This window comes from Alligator mississippiensis, chromosome 11, assembly GCF_030867095.1.
Source record: "Alligator mississippiensis isolate rAllMis1 chromosome 11, rAllMis1, whole genome shotgun sequence".
Taxonomy (NCBI): Eukaryota; Metazoa; Chordata; order Crocodylia; family Alligatoridae; genus Alligator; species Alligator mississippiensis.
The window spans coordinates 25,847,453-25,868,329 of NC_081834.1; the positions used below are offsets into that span (position 1 = coordinate 25,847,453).

Below are 20,877 nucleotides of genomic sequence, written 5' to 3' on the forward strand. Positions count from 1 at the left end.
CACTGTCTGCAATCCACCCCTTTCAGTTATATCAGTGATATCCAACTGGCAGCCTGTGGATCACGTGTGGCCTGTAAGAGGTTAAGTTGAAGCCCCCAGGCTCCTGCTTGGCCACTGATCCCTCCATTACTGTTGCTGTAACAGCAGCCAGAGTCTCCAGGCTCAGGTATTTGCTGCCTGCCCAACCCTAGGGAGCAGGACAGTGCACTGCAGTGTGGCCAGCCAAGATGAGAACAAGCTGAGGGTGAGCCTGAGGCCACACAGACAAGCAGTGGAGGGCATACATGAGGTGATACTGTGGGGAAAGGGAAAAGAGACTATACAGGTGCACACTACAGTGACAGGGTGTGGAGCGCAGGAGAACAGTGATGCTGGTAGGGGAGTCTGAGCAGCATATGGCCTAGAAAGGCTCAGAGTCCACCTTGGGGCAACCTGAGGGGTGTTCAGCCCACAGCTACTTAGAAGTTCGACAAACTTGAATTATTTACTGCATTTACTTATCTCTAACATTTAGTAAACTGATGGATCCTGTTTACATTTAAACCATTTATTTGCTGACTTTGGCCCTAGCTACAGCACAACTGGCTCTAGTCTACCTATTCAGTTTTTAGTGAATAACCTAACTTAACTCAATTATTGTCACTTATCTTAAATTTTAAATCCAACAAATACATCTCATAGTTTCATAGTTTCCAAGGTCGGAAGGGACCTGAACAGATCATCAAGTCCGACCCCCTGCCCTGGGCAGGAATGAGTGCTGGGATCATAATACCCCAGCCAGATATCTATCTAACCTCCTTTTAAAGACCCCCAAGGTAGGGGAGAGCACTGTCAGAACCTAGTTTTTAAAAAGCCAAATAATATCTCCATAATATTTCTCCTTGATATTTGCTACTCCTTGTTAGTTTTCCTCTTAAAAAGAAGTATCTTATCCCTCAAACCCGGGAGAAAAGGGAGTAAAATCTAAACTTCAAGCTTCAGTTTAAAATTTTGGGTCCAACTCCATCAAAAAAACCCCAATTTAAATGCACTTTTTTTGCAAAGAGCTTTAAATATGAAAGAAAGCTAATATGAAAAGTCCTGTTTAACTTAGTAGGGTCAATTTATCAGTCTACTGAAATAGGTACTGCGCTTTTGACAAACAGGTCTCAACCTGGCGGGGTAGGAGGCTTAATTTTTTTTTTTTAAGTATTTAAAGAAAACACACTGAAATAAACTTGATTAGAATTAAATTTGAACTATAACAAGGCTTAGGATTCTATTGACTAAGTAAAATCATTTAAACAAACAAATATACTATCATAAGTGCACCTTGAAGAGTTAAAGGAGCTGGTGTTTTTAATCATACAAGTATTAGAATGAAAACTTATTAACATCTCTTTTGTTTAATAAATCAGTTTTCAATACAGTGTTTTGATAGTGAAAAACAAATTTTATGCCTCCAACATCTGTGGTTTCTACATTAAGTGAGGAAACCAATTTAAAAATGCTGGCTTTACATTTTTAATGAATTCCAGTTTCCATCCAATTTAAGAGATTAAGTAGTATAGTAAATTAAAAAAAAAATCTAAAACAAAAATTAAACCTTCAGACTGAATAAATATTAAGTTATGTAATTTCTAGGATTATCCTCCTGGTTAGGATGAAAAATTGCGTACAAAGATGATATGTAGCTACAAATCAACATATTTTAATATATACACCATCCCACAAGAATTTCCCCTGGAAATTACCAATGTGAAACAATTTAAAGAAATCAATGTTTCCTGCTGATTTAAAACAAACTAAAGCTAGTTATTTAAATTGCAGTGACGTAAATCAAACCATTCTGGTCTCAGAGAAACCTGACTATTTACAGGCAACCTTCGCCATTCGCGGGGGATACATTCCCGTGATCCCCGCGAACGGCAAAATCCGCAAATAGGGCACTGTGTTCATGAAGCAGTGCCCCCGGCGGCTGGGCAGGGGGAGGGGCAGCACGGCTCTGGCAGGAGCGCGGTGGCAACAGAAGGAGCCTGACAGCAGCAAGTGCGGAGCTCCCAAGGAGCTCTGGTAAGTGTTTAAAGTGTATTTAAACTGCGGGTTCGGCATTCGCACATATTTGAAACTGTGAACGCTGAACCCACGAATACCAAGGGTTACTATGGTTATTTTGTTTGTGATAAAGTCAATTTACAGCTTTCAATACAAGTTCAGATGTTTCTTTTATGACAGTCACCATAAATAAATTAAAGGTTTTATGACCTCTCTATCTACCTTCTCTCAAACTGCAGTACAACCATTAAGAAAATGAATCAGGTCAAAATGTTAATAAATTAAAACATTATAAACATTTAACAGCAAATCAGTGCACCTCCAATATTTTATTTCAATCCAGAACATGGAGAATTGTAAGATGTAGTAATTTTCAGTAAGAAGGTGCAACAGTCTGACCTTAATTTTGATGGACCTAAATTAAGTTTTGATTTTTTTAAACTTATGTTGTATCCATATGAACTTGATATCACTTGTGTCTTCAAATGAATAGAAATGTTAATACCAGAACACCTACCAGACGGTTTTCATCAAACACTTCAAAAAGAAGCCGGTGTTTCTGAGGATTAACCTAGGAAAAAAATGGTAAATATTGTTAATTACTGGTTAAGTCAAGATATTTGAGAAGTGTTTGTTTTTGCTAAGCAAATACTCTAAGCTTAAACTAGAATAAAAGCAGACCAAGACTTCTAACATGGTTAACTACCTCTCTTAGCCTGGAAATAATAGGAAGTTAAAAGATCCAGTACCAAAAGGACCTCACAAAACCCTGGTCAAAAATTCAGATGAAGATTACAGGTAAATACAACGAAGTAAGATTAACATCAAGATTGACATCTACCGCACATACTTCATTTATCTCAACCACAGCATAAAATACATATTCCCAAGCTAATTATAAACTAGCTTATTTAAGTAATACCTAGCCATAACAGCAAGGAGCTCCAATATGGGCCAATTTACTTTTGTCTTCTATACAATTACCATTGAATATTAATTTTAAAAAAGCAATTACTATAGTAACTGTGGTTCTTCAAATGGATTTGCCTACATAGTTCCACATTTAAACCATGTGTGACACCCCCTGGATGTACAAGCAGTTGCCTTCTAAATAGCAATATATATTAAGGCTGTACTTTATCCTGTCTTTGTGTTTCTTATATACCATTTGTTCCAAAAAGATTAAAATGTGCAAATGTTACTCAAGCCTCCTATTAATTCAAACTCTTGATAGGGCTTCAAAATATTTAAATTTGATTCTTTGATTGTTTTAATTCTATTTTTTCTTCTCAGCCTCATTTAAACTGAGTTCCCAATACTACCTGCAAGGTGAGCAGAAGGAGTCTCATTCAACTGCAGAGTAAAACATTGTTCTCTGGAATCAAACATATGACCTAGCTATTAACTCAAACTAGTAATGCTTCATGAAGGAAGCATCTGAACATTAGGGCCAGCCTCCTCTGACAGAGAATAAGTTAGGGTACACAGTCAAAGATGAAAATGATGATAGAGCAAAGGTTGGCAACCTTTTGACTCGCCACATGCCAGTCCTTGCAACCCAGCCATTGCTACAGACCATGCATCCCCTGCTGTGCCTCAGCTGTTCCAGTTCTGTATAGAGAGACTGATATCTTGCTCCTCTAAATTTTCTCACTACATCTCTCAGAGTGGCTTTTTTCGGGGAGCAGAGGCTGGAGCTGCAGGTATGGGGAGGGGAGGAGGCAGAGAAAAGCAACTCTTGGAACAGAGCTGGACTCTCAGGGAGTGGGCAGCCAGGGCATTAGCTGGCCATCAGTAAAATGCAGAATGTGGAACTTGGGCTGGATTCCATAACTAGACTAAAAAAGGGTTTCAGTGTGGACTGGATCCAATCTCTTTGTAGGCCAGACCTGGCCTGTGGGCCAGAGGTTGCCAAACCCTGGGGTACAGGGCTTTTTTGAACCAGGATCTTTGCTAACTGATAGAAAGGATAGAGAATCTGACACAAATACAAGGTAATATAACCAGAACAAAAGAATGCAAGCTATACATACAGGATGGGAGATTGTCTTGGAAACGACCAACATAGAAAATGACTTAAGGGACCATTGTAATCAGCTCAGCAAGACCCTTCAGTGCAATACAGTGGAAAAATGAATAATGCAGGCTTTGTCATACAAAGAAGATATCTCATAACATGAAAAAAGTGATCTTTCTTTCTACACAATCTGATAAAACCATGAGGAAAATATCGTATTCAATTGCGTTCCTTATTTTAAAAGCAGTGGTTTTCAATTGCAGATCCCTCTGGAAATTTCAAATGGAGGTGCAGACCCCTCTGAATTGTAACTGTGGGTTTTCACATTTTTAAAATTTATTTATCATAGTCATCTTTTGTGGACCCCTTAGACAGTCCACAAACCCCCAGGGGTCCACTGACCATAGGCTGAAAAACACTGCTTTAAAGAGAATATAGAAATATTAGGATTTCAAAGGAGGGCTATAAAGAAAGCCAAAAGATTGGAAGGGAGGGGGCAGAGGAGAAACAAGCCCAATGATATCAGGTTTAACGGAGAAAGTTGTGGAGTGCAACCTGCCCTCCACCATTTTGAAAAACCACTGTGTCCACTATCTAACTCCAGTATTAGAACTGATGATTGATGGGCCAAGACCTGGGCTATGACTGAACCACACTGTTGTCTAGTCCCATAGCATCCAGCTCAACAGGAGATTAGAGTTGCTATTTTGTGCAACAACACAGCAAGTTGTGAAGATTACAGCTTTAGTAATATAGCAGAACATCAAACAACAATACTCCAATGAACCTCAGATTCAGTCAACTACACATTGCTGAAAATTGCTTCTACAGTGCAGTTTCTCTCTTACAGTTCTATTAAAAAAAAGGGGGGGGGGGGTTGGTTTTTTGTCTTTTTTGGCCTGGAAATCCCTTGCTAATGTGAGAGTTTAAAATACCTCTGTCCACAGCCAGAGATTACACTTTAACATAAGGAATTTATAAAGGTAACTTGTAACCACTTAAAAGTGGAAGGAGTAGTTGCTGCTTAGGACAGCCCATCAGCTGTTACAATGTAATTATTAACTCTTCATGCTCTTGTAAGGCTACAAATTAACTGTAAATCTAACCCTGAGTGAAGCAGGATTAAAGTATCGAGTTTTGTGATCCCTTGTTTCTCTAGGGAAGAATGCAGAGGTAACAGTTACATCCTGCTGTTACAAAGCAGCCATTTCTATTTTTTTTTATTTTTATTTTTTATTTTTATTTTTTTTAATAACTGCACAGGGGTCAGCCCCACTTAGTGCAGTTGCTCAGCTTCTACTATATTCATTGTGTTCCAGGTAAGTATTTTGCAGATTATATCTTTTGGTTGTAACAGTAATGTAATCAAACTTTAAAAAAAAACCAAAAAACACTTACTCTGAATAAAAGTTCCTCATTCCACTTTGGATTCAAGGTCTACAGAGAAAAAGAGACAACACTTTGATTAAATGAATTTGTTTGGTACAGTACTGCATCCATTTTGTTTCATATGACGATCTAGTTACACATGAAAAAAAAATAAGGTTTCACTTTGCTGGTGTAAGTCAAACACACCCTTTACTGCAGTGCAGAAAGGAGCCTACTCACCCAACCGTTGATAGATTCTGGCCTGTTCACATGGAAAAAGTGCAGAAAAAACTTTGCAGCACGGTATGCTACCATTACTTATATTGAAGACTGACAATCTGGAGTGCATGCTAGATTGGTAAACAACTTTCCTTTCCAAATCCAAAAGATTTTCTGTATCTTAGCAGTCTTAAAGTATAAAGCTTCTATTTTTTCCCCTCTAGGTACTTGCAGAAGTAGTACTTTTGAGCGAGCTGTGGTAGATGGTGAAGAAGAAGAGGTGAACACTTTCCACATAAGCCCCACAATGGAGTCAGGGCCTTCTACCAAAGATCTAGCTTTAAGACTGCACCCACACTACACTTTTTCCTTGATACCAAGATATTTACTGGAAAACCAGTGGTCTAGCAATGCCATAAACAGCCTCATAACTATCATCAGTATATTATACAACAACATTCCTTCCTTCTGTCCCCCTCTCCTTGTTCTCCCTTACTAACAATCATATTCAAACCTCAAGCTTCCCTTAGTCTTAGCTTTTTCCTCTGGATTCTGATAAAAATAAGGATGAAGGATGAAAAGGCTAACCTTTTTAATAGTTTTTGTTTGAACACTGGTAAGTATTCCATCCACTGGATCATATACTGTCACTTTCACATAAGGATCACTGGAAAAAATGGTAAGTCAGCTGTTAGAAATGCTGTCTGTCAACATTATTTTGAGTTATTTTTTTACATTTGTTAATAAGTAAAAAGCATGAAATGGAGGAATCTAATTACTTTTCAAACAACAAGGCTTAGCTTAAACTGCATAATGGACTTTGTCTAATATCTACTTTAAGAGGTTAAACCTATTTAAGCACAAGTGATTCAGCAAGTCTATATTAACCATTCTGTTCCATGATCTGCACCCCACTGTAGTTTGGCTCAGTTTCTAAACATTTACATAAGTTTGTGAGACAGTGGGATCAAAACACATGTGGCTCCATGTTTTCAAACAAGCTATTTTTTCCAATTAATATCTTAGTATAGGATAAACTTACCATACTTACTTGAATCCAAGATGACCCTAAATTTAAGAAGACTCCCCCCCCCACAATTAGATTGTATAGATGAAAATTGTATACATTTGTATAAATCTGTTATTATTTTCCAGGTATAGAGTCTAATTATTGAAGGGTTGTCTTAAATTCATTCCTGCCACTGCTATAACAGGGAAAGCAGTGGCTGCAGGGTGGGGAAGGTCAGACAGCCCCTTTGCTCTCTGCCTCACTTCTTCACCCTGCAGTCTTTTGAACCCCTGCTACCTGCAACTCCCACCCCACAATCTCTGCCCCCTCTCCCTTTACTGTCAAACTGTTTGGGCTCTGTTTCCCCCTAGGTCACGGAGCATAGCATGTGGAAGCACAGCCTCTGCTGGGCCACACAGCAGTACTGGCACAGGTTTCCCTGTATTCCAAGCCTGGGAAGGAATCTAGCCTGAGTCAGAGCACAGCTGTGCCTGACAGCAAAGGCAGGGAGAGGGGGAGGAAGGAACTGCAGAGGGCAAGTTGAGGGAGTGGGGCAAAAAGCTGCTATGGCTTTGGCTCTGGCTCTGGCCCTGGTCCTGACCCAGCCCCTCCCCTCAACTTTACACATACATTTAAGATGAAGGACTATTTTCCACCCATGTTGATTGGGGAGAAAAACCTCATCTTAGATTTAAATATAGTAGTTCTCATGTTAGTCTTTGAGTAGCACTTTTAAAATAAATCTTAGCTACCCAGTTTTAGGTACATGTATGAATCAATCAGCTGGATTTAAAAGTATTTTCATAGATAATTACCCAATTCTGGTCACATACAGGTGTTAGCTTCTACTGAGAAAGCAGCAATTCTGGTAGAAACATATAAGTATTCAAACGCTCATTCAATTTATTGCAGGGGAAACAAGCCCCCCCTCCATGAGAACGATCTTGCAGGTGTCAACCTGGATGATCTCCTCTATGACAAACTCTCTTGCAAGAATGAACATCTATCTGCTCCCCTCCAGCTCTGGTCTAGGAGGGAAATGGAGCAGCAGGGCAATGATCCTTCGAGCATCCCCAGCCAATCCTCACTCCCCATTTGCTCTTCAGGCCAGGGTTCCTGGTCTGAGGAGTTTGCCCCTCTGCTCCAGTCCACCCAGACTTGTAGGCTGTGTGTAGGCCTGTGTAACATGAGTCATGAGTATGCTGCTGCCAAACTCGGCCATTTTCAAAAGGCCTATGGCTAAGTGGTAACAGGAGGCCTGAAACCTGTCCTTGATTGATGTACCATAATGCCAGTGTTTGCAGATGTTGCAGCTGGCTTGGTCAGCAGAATGGAGAAAAGGATCCATCTGTCTAATTGGACACAATCAGTAAGAATAAGCCAGCCTTGTTAGCCAGGGTTAAAACCACATTCTATCATGGAAAGGAGTGAAGAAGCCCTCCCTATTGCCGTTACTTTCGCAAAGATATAAATTTTAACTAATCTGCAATTCTTGGTCCATAAGAAAACTAGTTTAATCCAGTTCTGGAAGTTTCAGTGAAACAAACAACAGCCTCTTTTCTGCCTTGTACCCTATCACTGCACTGCCTCCCTTCAGCCTTTTTTCCCCTGCTCTTTTCCCCCTTCCCCTCCCCTCCCCTTCACTTCACTTCTCTGCCTCACCTTTTGTCTTTCTAATTCTACCTTTTTACATTTTCATTGACACCCTGCCGCACTTGTAGTTTCTTTCATTTCTTGGAGTCTCAGAACAGCTAAGACTCTCCATGCCTTGACCGGGGCTTCTGCCACAGTGGGCGGGTGGCAGCATCAGCTGTGGATGCTACCTATAGTTTCAGGAGCCCTGGTGCAGAGCCTGTTGATGTGGTCCACAGCTGACACTGAAGCCCTCCTAGCCCAGTGGAAGCTCCTGCCCAAAACCCCAACCCAGAACCTGCTGGCAGCAGCAGCCGTGGACCTAGGCAGGAGTGGCTGCTGCATCAGGCAGGTGGCAGCATCAGCTGTGGACACTGCCAGCAGGTTCTGAAAAGAATGCCTGTTCATGGCCTCTATCCCAAGAGGTTTGTTGTTAAGGTAACATCCTGGACGCATAGGCATAACATCCTTACTGCACTATAAAAATGTGAGTGGGTGCCTTGAAACCTTATGCCTTGAAGAGACTTGAAGGAAGAATAAGAGACAAGCAGCTGTTACATAGACAGAGAGATCTAAACTAAGACTAGTTAATACACAGCTTTCCATTGGAAAAATGAATCTGTCTGCTTTCACAAGCTAGTCTGTCAAAAATATGCTTTAGAATTACACAAGAGTCATTTGCCTGTTTTGAGCATGTCTGAAGCAAGTCTGTTTTGAAAATCCAATATTCAGGTTCTGAATAGCTTTAATTAGCATGAACAGGTCTACCATAAGGACAACATCATAAGATTGCTGAACAAACATTTATGTTGTGTTGAAGAAAGCTGCCCTTCTTTAAGTATCAAGACCATGAATAAGAGGGAACTATGGCTTCATAAAATAGGCAGGAGTAAAGAGAGGTGAGTAGTTTTACAGGCAAATGCAAACATGCTGAAGGTGGTATTTTTCTGACATTACACTGAAGTCACAGTAGGGCTAGAATAATGGCTTGTTTGCATGTGCCAAAACAGCTGTAAGCAACACCAGTAATAAGCTTATTACTGGTAAATGAGATCTCCTAATCTTTATCTGTACAACAGGAAAGGCTAGTTTCGTGTCAGTCACCAACTCGACGAGGACCCCTACAAAGTATTCCAATTAATATATTCTGATTCACATTCTGTCTCATTGTACTCCATCCTACTCTGATTGTCAAATTAACATTTGCAGACTGTTGGATAGTTTACAACAGGGGTGCTCAACTTGCAGCCTGTGAGGCCTTGGCATCTAGCCCGTGGGAATGCCATGGGTTAGGAAATTTGGTGGTAGGAGAGTAGTGGCTACCCTCCCTCCTGCCAAATTCCCAAACCCCAAGCCCTGCATACCTGGTTGAAAGCATGCTATGCCCCCTTCCCCACAGCCCCAGGAGCTGGGCCTTGCCGTGTCTCCTTTCCCCTCCCCCCACAGGCCTGGGCCACAACCCCCTTTCCCCATGAGGGTGTAGAAGAGCAGTGATGATGCGCAAGGGGTGCATGTGCACCCCCTGAGTGTGGCAGTGCACCCCCTATGAAAAGGCACTGCTGACACTGTCGGCAGTGCCTGCGGGCAGCCACTGCTTGCCACCCACACCGCCAATGGCATCTGTGGGTGGTCACTGACCCCTAGTTGGTGCTCACTAGCTGCCCTCCCCCCTGATTACCGCCACTGCACTTCCGCTACTGCTGCCACACTCCCGCCACCTCCAGCACAGCCATGGCCCCCCAGCCGCCAGGAGCATGTGTTGTTCATGGAGAAGAGGAAGGGGGCATGGTATGGCCCAGCCTTGTGAGGTAGGGGGAATGGGGGATGTGGCCTGACTCAGACTGTGTGTGGGGCTTGGGTGTCGGAATTTGGCACACCTGCCTCTCTCCTGTGGAACTGGGTCAAACCTCCTTCCCTCATGTGGGGCCAAGCTGTCCCCTCCACCCCCCTCTGCATGGACCTATAGGGCCTAGCCACATAGGACCTGGACACTGGACTGAAACCACTGGTAGGATCCAGCCTGAGGTCAGACCAGGCACTACCCATCCAGCCTGCCACGGAAAAAGATTGAGCCTCACTGGGTTTACAATAGCTACAGAGATAATTAATAGTGTAGCATGCCTTGGCCTACCATTTGAGTTTTGCATGTTAAATGCTGTTGCCATATCAAGCTGTAAAAGCAAAAAGGTAAGCATTTTATCCATAGCTGCTGGTATTGCTGGACTATTACTACTTTAGCCTCAGCTTTCTTAGAAGAGGTATAAATTACCCACTATTGAACAGGTTCAGTATGCACAGTACCAGTACAACCTTCCCACACCATGCCCTGCTAATTCTTTCGCCAAAGGAACAGGGGCATCTTCATGGTTAGGCCAGCCCCAGTTTAGTTTTTTTCCTAAGACTGTCAATTAGTAAACATTTTAATTTTTATGGAAGAGGTACAACTGTATTAAAACAGGAGCACTGTTTGATATTCTAGTTAGTACAATCCACATTATATAGTTTGCATGAAGCCAACAATACAGCATTGCAAATGAACCCACATATCCTTACCTTGCTCCCAAGATATCCTTTTTGGCAAGACTAATTCCAGCTATAATCTTCACCCTCACAATTCGTGTATTTTCCTGAAATACAGAAAATAAAGCCGTGTTATTTATAAACAACAAATTTATAGCCAGGTTAACCACTATGAAATTAAAACACTCAAATGATATTTGTAAATACAGGGTAGCAAAATCAAGAAAGCTTGCAAGATAAGGAATACTCTAAACCACAGAATGCAAGGTAGATATTTCCTCTTCTGTGTCCCTGCATGTAGATGGGTAACATACTTCTACATATTTAAAAAATGACTACTGGACTACTAGTCTTGAAAAGATTATGTTCAAGTAATGGTTCTGCAAAGCTTAACTAAAAATATTATGCTATTTTTTGTCCTCTCTGTAAATTAATGACATTCATTACAGTAAATTTTGGTGCAGTCATTTCTTTCATAAAACTAATAAAATAAAAAAATCCAGCCCAAACAGACGCACAAGAATTAGTATTGCTGTTTTGTTAAATTGTTTGATAAGGGAGTAATCTATGAAAAGTGGAAAAAGCACAATATTATGAAGTCAACAGCTCAACGTAATACTAGATTAATTTAGGAAACACAAAGCTAAATAGGACAGTCTGCATAACTTATTCTATATATTGTTGGTATAAACGATATTTTTAATTAAACATCAATGCAGGAATTAAGTAAAAATAATTAATTGCATTTCCCGTTCAATGCTGAAAAAAAACTAAGTTTGCTTATGCAATTGTTCAACAGACCTGAATTTACCTCTCTCCTGATAAAGCTGAAATTTTTAAAGTCCTGGACAGAGATAATAAAAACCAAAAACTTCTCTCTGGGTTTCAACTCAGGGGTGTCAAACATACAGCCCACTGGCTAACTTGGTCCTGCAGATCCCCACCTGATCAGACCTACAAGGAGCACAGTGCATGTCTGTAGTGTGGGGCTACTTCCCAGGCCCCCTTGCTCTTTCCCCCTTCCCCCAGCATACCTGATCTGGCAGCTGCTCCAGACAGTCCGGGACCCACTCAGCACACAGTGTTCGCAAGTGCCGTGTGCAGCATGAATCTTGGGCTAGTTGGAGCAGGTGCCATATGCAGTGCAGTCCAGCAAGGGTGGCCACCGCATACAGCACAGCTGCTGCTCTGGCTAGGTTGCCCCATGGGCGGTGCCCATTTCAGTTGCTCCAGAATCCACACTACACTTAGCATGGGGTCCAGATTGGCTAGAGCAGCTGCCAGATCAGGTATGCCACAGAAGGGAAAGAAGGTCTGTGGGCCCAAGTCAGCCCATGGTCCAGCCCCATGCAATTCATCTAGTCCACAGGGTTGAATGAGTTTGACAGCCCTGCTTTAATTAGTCCAAATATTTTTGGTTTCCAGAATTACTACTCCAATATGCACACTTTTTGGCCCCCCCCCCCCAAAAAAAAATTATTGGCAGAAGCCAAATACAAAGTTTTAAAACATAAAGGGTTATTACAGTCTCATCAGGATGCAGTGTGAGACCACACCTATGCAGAAATTATTGTGAAAAAAAATGCAAAATGGTATGAACACTATACATGCACTTTTATGGCTGTAATATTAAACTGAAGTAAGAACTTGCATACCATGAAAACAAGTCTGTTCTTGGCCATACTTAGAATTACATATGATCAACTAAAGAGATGGCCTATCATTTTGGGGGTTAAGAGGCCTGGTGCTGAAGAGTCTTATTTAGTTAGCCCTGCATGTGAAGTATTGAACTTAGGAATGCTCAGAAGTTGGAGACTCGTAGTGAAGGAGGGTAGACAGCCTGTTTCTTCAGCAAGAAAAAAGACAAGCAGACTAGATATTGTCCACAGGCTGTAGGTTGACAGAGTGGTTGAAAAAAAAGTTGATCTGATCTAGTTGGTTGAGTAGAGCCATCAGCAGCAGGTAGTAAAATACCAGAGAACAGTGTTGCTACTCAAGTCTATCTGCAGGGGAAAGGGAGGGTGGGGGGAATATTCCTCTTCCTCAAAGAGGAAATGGGTAGGAAGAGTCTAGAGAAGCAACGAGGGACAGGAACAAAAAAGCCAGCTTTAGCCATTTCATATAAAATTCCGGGGTTGGAATCTCGGTGAGTGAGCACAGCTACTTGGAAGGGTTATTGGGATAAAAGATCATTGAGGGCTCTCTTTAAGAAAGGGAAAAACTAATGCAGAACCAGCTGAAACCAACAATAAACCACCAGAGGAGGCACAGAAGAGAACACTGAAGCAAGCTCACTGCAACTGCAAACACAGCTGAGCCTTGTCTACTGTGAAGCAGAATATCTGACACCAAAACTACTAGCAGCAGACTAAGGGCAGCACCAAAAAGCTGTCCAAGTAAGTTTACATACATACAGCTTCTGGCAACTCTGCACAGCTCCACTGCAGCAGCTCGGCTGGCAGGGGCAAGGTGAACTCAGAGTGCACCAGCTGCTGAAGACAACGTAGTTGTCAGCACAGACAGGTCTACACATGCCTTCTACCAGCTGCCAGCAGAAGCCTTCTTTCCTCAGAAAAAGCAGAAAGAAACAGTTCTGCTGCTACAGGGAATCTCTGAATGTAGACACATTTGGTTTCGTCAACAGAACCAAACTTCACCAAGTTGACTAAGGCAGACCCAACCAATCCTAACTTCTGCTGAAAAGCTTCCATTGCTTTCCCATAGGAAACCATTTTCAAATGGAAAATCAAGTAACCCAAACATTTAAAATTAAACTGTAAACAATGGTGGATGCAGAGCTTACTTCTACTGGGAATTTTAAGAGGCAAGACCTTCCACCCAAGTATTAGGTTTTACATATTTCAAAATTCTCTATTAGTAATACACTTTCTTACAATGATATAAATGGCTGAGGGACAGTAGCTTAAAGAAAAATAAATTTTGTACAACTGTTTGTTATTTTTTACATGTCAAACTTATGAAATAAATAATGTTTTCGTGGATGAGAAAAAAGCACTGTTATGCTACCAAGGGGAAGGATCACTTACAAGAATACAAATTGTAAACAGAAAAAAAAAAAAATCACTGAATCATTGAATAGAAGGGTTGGAAGAGAATTCTTGAAGTCATCTAATCCAGGGGAGTCAAACATGACCCATGACCCCACATCCTCACCCCAGCTCTGGGTGCTGCATGTGGACTCAACACTGCACACACAACACAGGATCAGTCTGGGGCAAACACTGCATGTGGTACCCTGCTGGATCAGCCCTGGGTGCCAGCTCCATGGCTGGTCCAGATCAGGCTGTGTACTGTGTCCTACACTATAACCTATTACATGGGGTAACTGTATGCAGCATCCCAGACCAACCTCTTGTGCTTCCTGAAGCACTGGGTCCCAGCCTGTGTGCTGCAGACAGCACGCACTCCATGTTGTGCCGCATGCCACATACACAGAACTAGCAGACTGCCCTGTAACCCTCATCTGGCAGCCATGGGACCACATGAGTTCGACACCCTTAATCTAGTCCAGTCTCCTCACAGCAGGATCATCACCAACTAACCCATCACAATCAAGTGTACACCTGTTATAAAAAAAAATCCAAGGATGAAGATTCCACACCCTCTCCAAGTAGCCTGTTCCAATGCTTAACCAACCCCCTAGTAAGTTCTTCTTAATATCCAACCTAAATTACCTTACTGAAATTTAAAACCTTTGCTTCTTGTTCCTTCCCCTGAGAGAACAGAGTACACAGAGAATCATCTATCTCGATCCTCCATATAGCTACCCTTCAGGTATTTAAAAGCTTATAAAACCCCTCCTTCAGTGTGGAAATTACAATTACTGCCCTTGATTTGTATGCGATGCTTCTATTAATATACCCTTGTATATCCCAGCCAGCACTGCTGGCTCATATTCAGCTTATGGACCACTCTAACCTACAGCTCCCTCTCTGCAGTGCTGAAGCCTAGATAACCATTCCCCATGCTGTATTTATGTATTCAGTTATTCCATCCCAAATGCAGGACATGGCACTTGTCCTTGTTAAATTTAATCTAATTGATTAAACAGGAGAAATGGTCTGAAATCAAAGTTTAAAGTTAGTCTGAAACTTAAATGATACTGTAGCAGGTTGTCACTCAGTTCTTTATTTTTCCTGGGGCAAACTTGTCCCCACAAGGAAAACAACATGCATAACAATGCAAGCACTTTAATAAACAACCAAACAATCAACAAAGGTTCCTCGGACTCAGGAGAGGACACCACAGTTCAGAGCCATCTCCGTGGTGCTGCCCTCTTCCTTCTCCCTCAGCTCCACTCTGAGAGCTTTTATCTTCCCCCAGGCCAGGCATTCATCAGCTCCCCTGCAACCCCTGCTCCAAGCAGGGAGGCTACCACTTAATGGCCTGCAGCTGTGCTCCTGCCCCCTAGCCATGAACAGTTACAGATCCCCTCCTAGCCCTACTCCACAAAGTGTCTGCAACTCCACCCAAATTGGTATTACCCAACAATTTGCTAAATATGCACGCAATGCCATCATCCAAATCGTTAATTATGATGTTGAACAATACGGGACCCAGGATAGACTCTGGGAAACCCCACTCATGACCTTCTCCCACCCAGCCATTGATGACTACTCATTGAGCACAATGGTCTAACCAGTTATGTATCCCCCTTACAGTACTTTCACCTAGATTGTATTTCCTTGACTTGTTACTGAGAACATTACAGTTGTGAATGACAATGTTAAGCTTTACTAAACTCAAGATATATCACATCCACTGCCTCCGCCCCCCATTCACAGAGCCTGTCACCTTGTCATAGAAAGAAATAAAGCTGTTCAAACATGATTTGCTCTTCTCATTTGACAGAGGACTTAATTTGTGAAGTAAAAAAACAAACATCAAAACCCCCTCCCTGCCAAAACCATTAAATACTTCTGCTTCCTCCGTACCATTCATTACTAGATTGATTTATGTGATTAGTAGCAGACCTACACTTTCCTTAGTCTCCCTCTTCCAACATAGTTGTAGTAACCAGTTTTATTGTTTTTAACTCCCTTGCTACTTGCATTTCAAATCATGCTTTGACCTTGCCATTTTTCTCCCTGCACACTTGTGTAATAGTCTTATACTCCTCCCTAGTAATATGGCCAAGTTTCCTATCAGGGCTCAGTGGTAGGAATCTCAACCTAGCTAGGAATTTGAATGCAGAAAAATAGCTTGCATTCCTTGTATTCTTTATGGGTGTACAGTTGCTTTGTGGACTCCTCATTCTCTCTTTCACCTCTGTGTATTTTCATATGCCTAGATATACTGGCCTGCTTGGGCAAATAAGCCCCATGAACACTCAGGTGGTGTCATCATTTTTACCACTGCCACCTTCCTGTATAGATGCTGTATGTAGTTATTTAGCCTTTCCCATTATGAAGAAGTTTGTCTGCTGTATAGGTGGCTTCGTAAACTACCAGCAGCACTGATGCATTTGGCCCACCTGTCTTGCATGCACTGGGCTGCTGCATAGGAACTCCATTCATCTGTGGATTGTTGTAAATGATGGATGAAAGAAATGATAAAAACTCTTGAGCTACAAGAAGTATTTTCTTTCTCAACAAAGGTAAAACCTTGCTTGTTTTGAAGACCTGTGCAAATATGAAGGCAAAAGTGCCAAACAAAAGGATTAAGAAAAACAAACAAACAGGAAGGGGAAATTAAACAAACAGCAAGGCTTTCAACAGTCTCCCACAACATTCCTGGAAGCAAACTAAGGAAATACAGATTAGATGAATGGACTGTAAGGTGGATAGAAAACTGTCTGGATCGTCAAGCTCAAAGATAGCAATCAATGGCTCAATGTCTAGTTGGCAACTGGTATGAAGTGGAGTGCCCTGGAGATCAGGCCTGGGGCCAGTTTTGTTCAATATCATCATCAGTGACCTGGAAGATGGGATGGAGTGCACTCTCAGCAAGTTTGAAGATGACACCAAGCTGGGTGGAGTAGTAGATACACTGCAGGGAAGGGCTAGGATTCAGAGTGACCTAGGAAAATTTGAGGACTAGACCAGAAGGAAGCTCATGAAATTCAGTAAGGACAAATGCAAAGTGCATTTCCACCCAGCTTTTCCACCCATCCCAAATGCACTTTGGGATGGAAAAATCCCATGTACCTGTACAGGCCAGGGACCAATTGACTAAGCAGAAGCTCTGCAGAAAAGGATCTGGGGGTTATAGTGGACAAAAGCTGAATGTGAGCCAGCATATTTTACTCATTGCAAGCTCAGAATCCCTGGAGGTACAGAGGCTCATGTGCAATGGGTAAAGCTGTTCTCTCCTTCAGGGCTGAGTCTTGTCCAGCAGTAAAAACTGGAAGTCTGATAGGTTCTTCATGGTTGCACTATTGTTTTGTCTGCTCTTGTATGTACAAAGGAGCATTTGTTTATGTCTAGAAATGATAATGGCCATCAGGCACAGCAACATGATACCAGCTGGTCCTGTGTTGGCAAGGAAGAACACCTAATCCAAAAAGCATGTATACCAAGATGGGCAACATCCAGCCCTCGGACCCAATGTGGCCTGCCAGGCACTTTCATCCAGCGCGTGGCACCCCCCAGCGAATTGCACCCTGCCCAGCCCTTCTGCCAATGAGGGTGGGAGTGAGGCACCCACATGTACAACCCCCCAACATACCTTATTGGACCTCGCTCCCACCCTCATGGGTGGAAGGTCTCTGCCCAGCCAGGAACTTCTGAGCAGAGCTCCTGCTGTAGCTGGAACTTGCTAAATTGGAGCAGCAAGTAGGGAAGCAGCGGGGCTGGTGGGGGAGTGGAGTTGCAGCTGGGTGGAAGCGGGAGCACAACATGGAGCCTGCACCAAGAGGGGCAATGGAAGCACAGAGGTCAGCAGGGCAGGATGTGGGTGTGAGGGTGGGGAGTGTAGGGACCCCCCCTACACACTCCCCCCATGGTATGCAACCCCAGCTGCAAATGTGGAGCTGCAGGCACAGAGCCCCTGCAATAGAAGTGGCCAGGCAGGCTGTGCAGGGGTACGCTCTTCACCCCCATCGCAGCACTGGCCGTCTCTATTACAGGGGCTCTGCACCATGTGCCTGCAGCTCCACACTTGCAGCAAGGAAGCCCCGCACTGGACTCCATGGGGAAGCAGGGGGCAGGGCTCCCTCCACTCCTGGTACAGTACAAGGACCTGTGCAGCAGGGAGCACAGGAGGCAGCAGGCTCCAGCACGGGGCTTCCCCCACTGTAAGTGTTGGAGCTGCAGGCATGCAGCGCAAAGCCCCAGCAATAGGGCAGGCTCCACTCTCTCCTTCTGCACAGTGCAGGCTGGAGTCGCGCCCCACCAGGCGCCAGCGCCAGGCATGAGTGCCCTGACCTCCCCACCTTGCTGCTGCTGGCAGCTGAGGCTGCACACCCCAGAGGGGAGTGAGGGGGGGTCCCTACAACCCCCTCACACCTCATACCCTGCCACCACAACCCCCACCGACATATACATACACCCCAACTTACCCTATGCCCCCATACACAGCCACACCCTCTCACAACCCTCTCATACACAGACAATATAAAAGAGTGAGACTTTATTTTTGAGTTATTATGCAATCCCTTCTATATACAGTACACAATCACAAGTCATGACAAATATTTTATGTAATGAAATGAAAATACATTAAGGTAACTATTTGACTTCTACTGTATGATTTATTTTTTTTTCTGGTTCCAAGATGGCAACCCCCGCCCTCCCAAAAGCACCCATATGGTGACCAGGGGGCAGGGCAACTGTCAAGGGGCGAGGCTACCTATGCAGCCCCAACAGCTTGCCAAAACTTGTTAAGCAGCCCTCCACCCAAAATAATTGCCTGCCCCAATGTATACCTACCATTAGCATCCAGTCATCTCTAATAAATCGGTTCAATGGCAAGGGAGGTATGGTCCTTGTATCATTGGGATAAGTAAGTGGACTCTTGGCTACAGAGAGGTCCTAGCACTTGAAGACATTTTGGCCCTCAGAGTCCTCAGTGCTGCTGAGTCAATCTCATGGAGATTACCCCAGAGTCTGCCACAAAGTGCAATTCTATACTGGCAACCCCTGACAAGATCCAGTCCAGCTCCTTGTAATAACAAGCTATGGCAACTATCCTGCAAGCTGATGTTGAGGACCCTTGCCTATTTGTACAACCACGAGATTCTTCATCTCAAAATAATACTGTAATACAGGGGTTGTCAACCAGCAGTATGCGGGAAGCCCCCAGGGGGTACGTGGCAGCGGAACGGAGAAGGTTTTGCCATCAGTGCTTCTGGGTTTGCTGTGGGGGACTCCCCCCCCCACTTCCACTCCTTGATCTACCACTGGAGGCTGGGGGACCCCTGGCCTTCTTGTCGATTGGCCAGGGGACTCCCTGCTTCTGGACTGGCTGCTGGAGGCATGCCAATGGTTCTCTGAAGTATCATTGCTTTGTTGCTATCTGAATTCCTGTGATTTCTTTGAGTACTTGCTGGCTTTTGCCTCTCCACAGAAGGTGAAAAAGTCTACGCCTTGTTTCCAGCTGGTGGACAACAGGCATCCTTGATGATACAAAGAAGTTGTAGAGACAACGGGTTCAAGTAGGATTACAGGTTCTTGATCCCTGGGATGCCTGAGCAGAAAAAGAGCAGAATATGACTGCAGGTCATTATTTAGAAGTAGGTGGTCACATCTGGACACTGACTTCAGGGCAGGAGAGGTCAGAAAAGTAGCTAGAGTGACCTAGAGGGTGCAAAGGAGGGTGGAAAAGCAGTGAGTAGACCAAATGACTAATTAAGGAAGAAGCCAATGCCATAGGAAAGCCTGACAATTTTGCCCTCATGGGCACATCCAGACATACACGCACATGTGGTATGTGGTGCCCCAGGCCCATCTGCGGCGCCACAAACTGTAGGCACCACATATGCAAGTGATTGCTGTTGCACTAATTTGCAGCATAGCAGGGGGTTTTTGACACTGGGAGATCCTCATGTCAAAAAAAGCCTGTGCCTGAAAAAGCAGGGTGGCACAAATGGTGGCTACATGCGCCACCCAAAACCAGAAGCTGGCTGGCTAAAGCCATGCTCTGGCTGCTGGCCAGGCTCTGCGCGCAGGATCACTGCCACTGGAGCCCCCAAAAGCCCGCAGGATTCCAGGTAATGCTGCTGGAGCCAGCCTAAGTGCTGGCCCCAGCCTCTCCTACCCCACCTGGGGCAATTTGCCATGTACCAGAGCACATGTCCGTGAGTAGTCCTTGGGAACAAGAAGCAGCAGCACAACTATGTGCCACTGCTACATACTCCCAGGGAAACATGTGCATGCTCATCTGGACGTGCCCCGTTTGTCCACCGGAACACGTGCTACTCTTGGTATAGGACTAAGGGTTCTATCACATGTCAAGTAAAAGACTACCTCACTCTACATGATTTAAGCCATTCTTGTATCCAAGTCCTTTGAGATTTACAGTATCATTTCAACTACAACAGTAAAAGTACCTTAGTGAATTAAGCCACACAGAAGGCATTTTCTATGCAGTATGATGCAGGAAAGGGAAAAAGACCCTCACCACATTCAAGCATTAGTTGGCACAGAAAGTGCATCAATTACTAAGCAGAAACCGTTCTGGGGACAATCACTACTAAATTCAGATGGAAAAGGAATAGGTTAATACCATCAAGTTAACTCTACTCTTTCAGAAAACTGTAGGACATGCCAAACCAGTCTCTGTAAAGAAGCTTGTAGGAGGTGATGTAAGGCCCATTTTCCCTTCCCAACATTCTTCAGTGGTGGTGGAATCTGCCCTTCAGATTAGTGAGATATTCACTTTGAATCTGCTGTTACAACATTTATAATCAGGATTGTATGTTGAGCTATGAACTCTGACAGGCATTTAAATTGCCACATTGTGTCCAGTATCACTGCATCATATGCAGTATCATTCTAAGCATGCCTATATATATGGTTGTCAAGGTTCCTTGGGTGAATTTGATATCTTTCATTAGACCAACCCAAATGGTTGGAGAATAGTTATTAAGCAAGCTTTCGGGTTCAAAAACCCTTAGTCA

At 43.4% G+C, this 20,877-nt stretch overlaps 1 protein-coding gene across 1 annotated transcript in view; it reads right to left on the reverse strand.

Moving 5' to 3' along the window:
* Nucleotides 1-20,877, reverse strand: part of NEDD4 (NEDD4 E3 ubiquitin protein ligase) — a 127,686-nt gene that overhangs the window by 96,710 nt on the left and 10,099 nt on the right. Inside the window, exons 2-5 of the mRNA XM_014606090.3 lie at nucleotides 10,833-10,906; nucleotides 6,227-6,305; nucleotides 5,450-5,488; nucleotides 2,552-2,605 (exon numbers count right to left, since the gene is read on the reverse strand). Of these exons, the coding sequence (XP_014461576.2) occupies nucleotides 2,552-2,605; nucleotides 5,450-5,488; nucleotides 6,227-6,305; nucleotides 10,833-10,906 (246 nt within the window). The remainder of the gene's footprint in view (nucleotides 1-2,551; nucleotides 2,606-5,449; nucleotides 5,489-6,226; nucleotides 6,306-10,832; nucleotides 10,907-20,877) is intronic.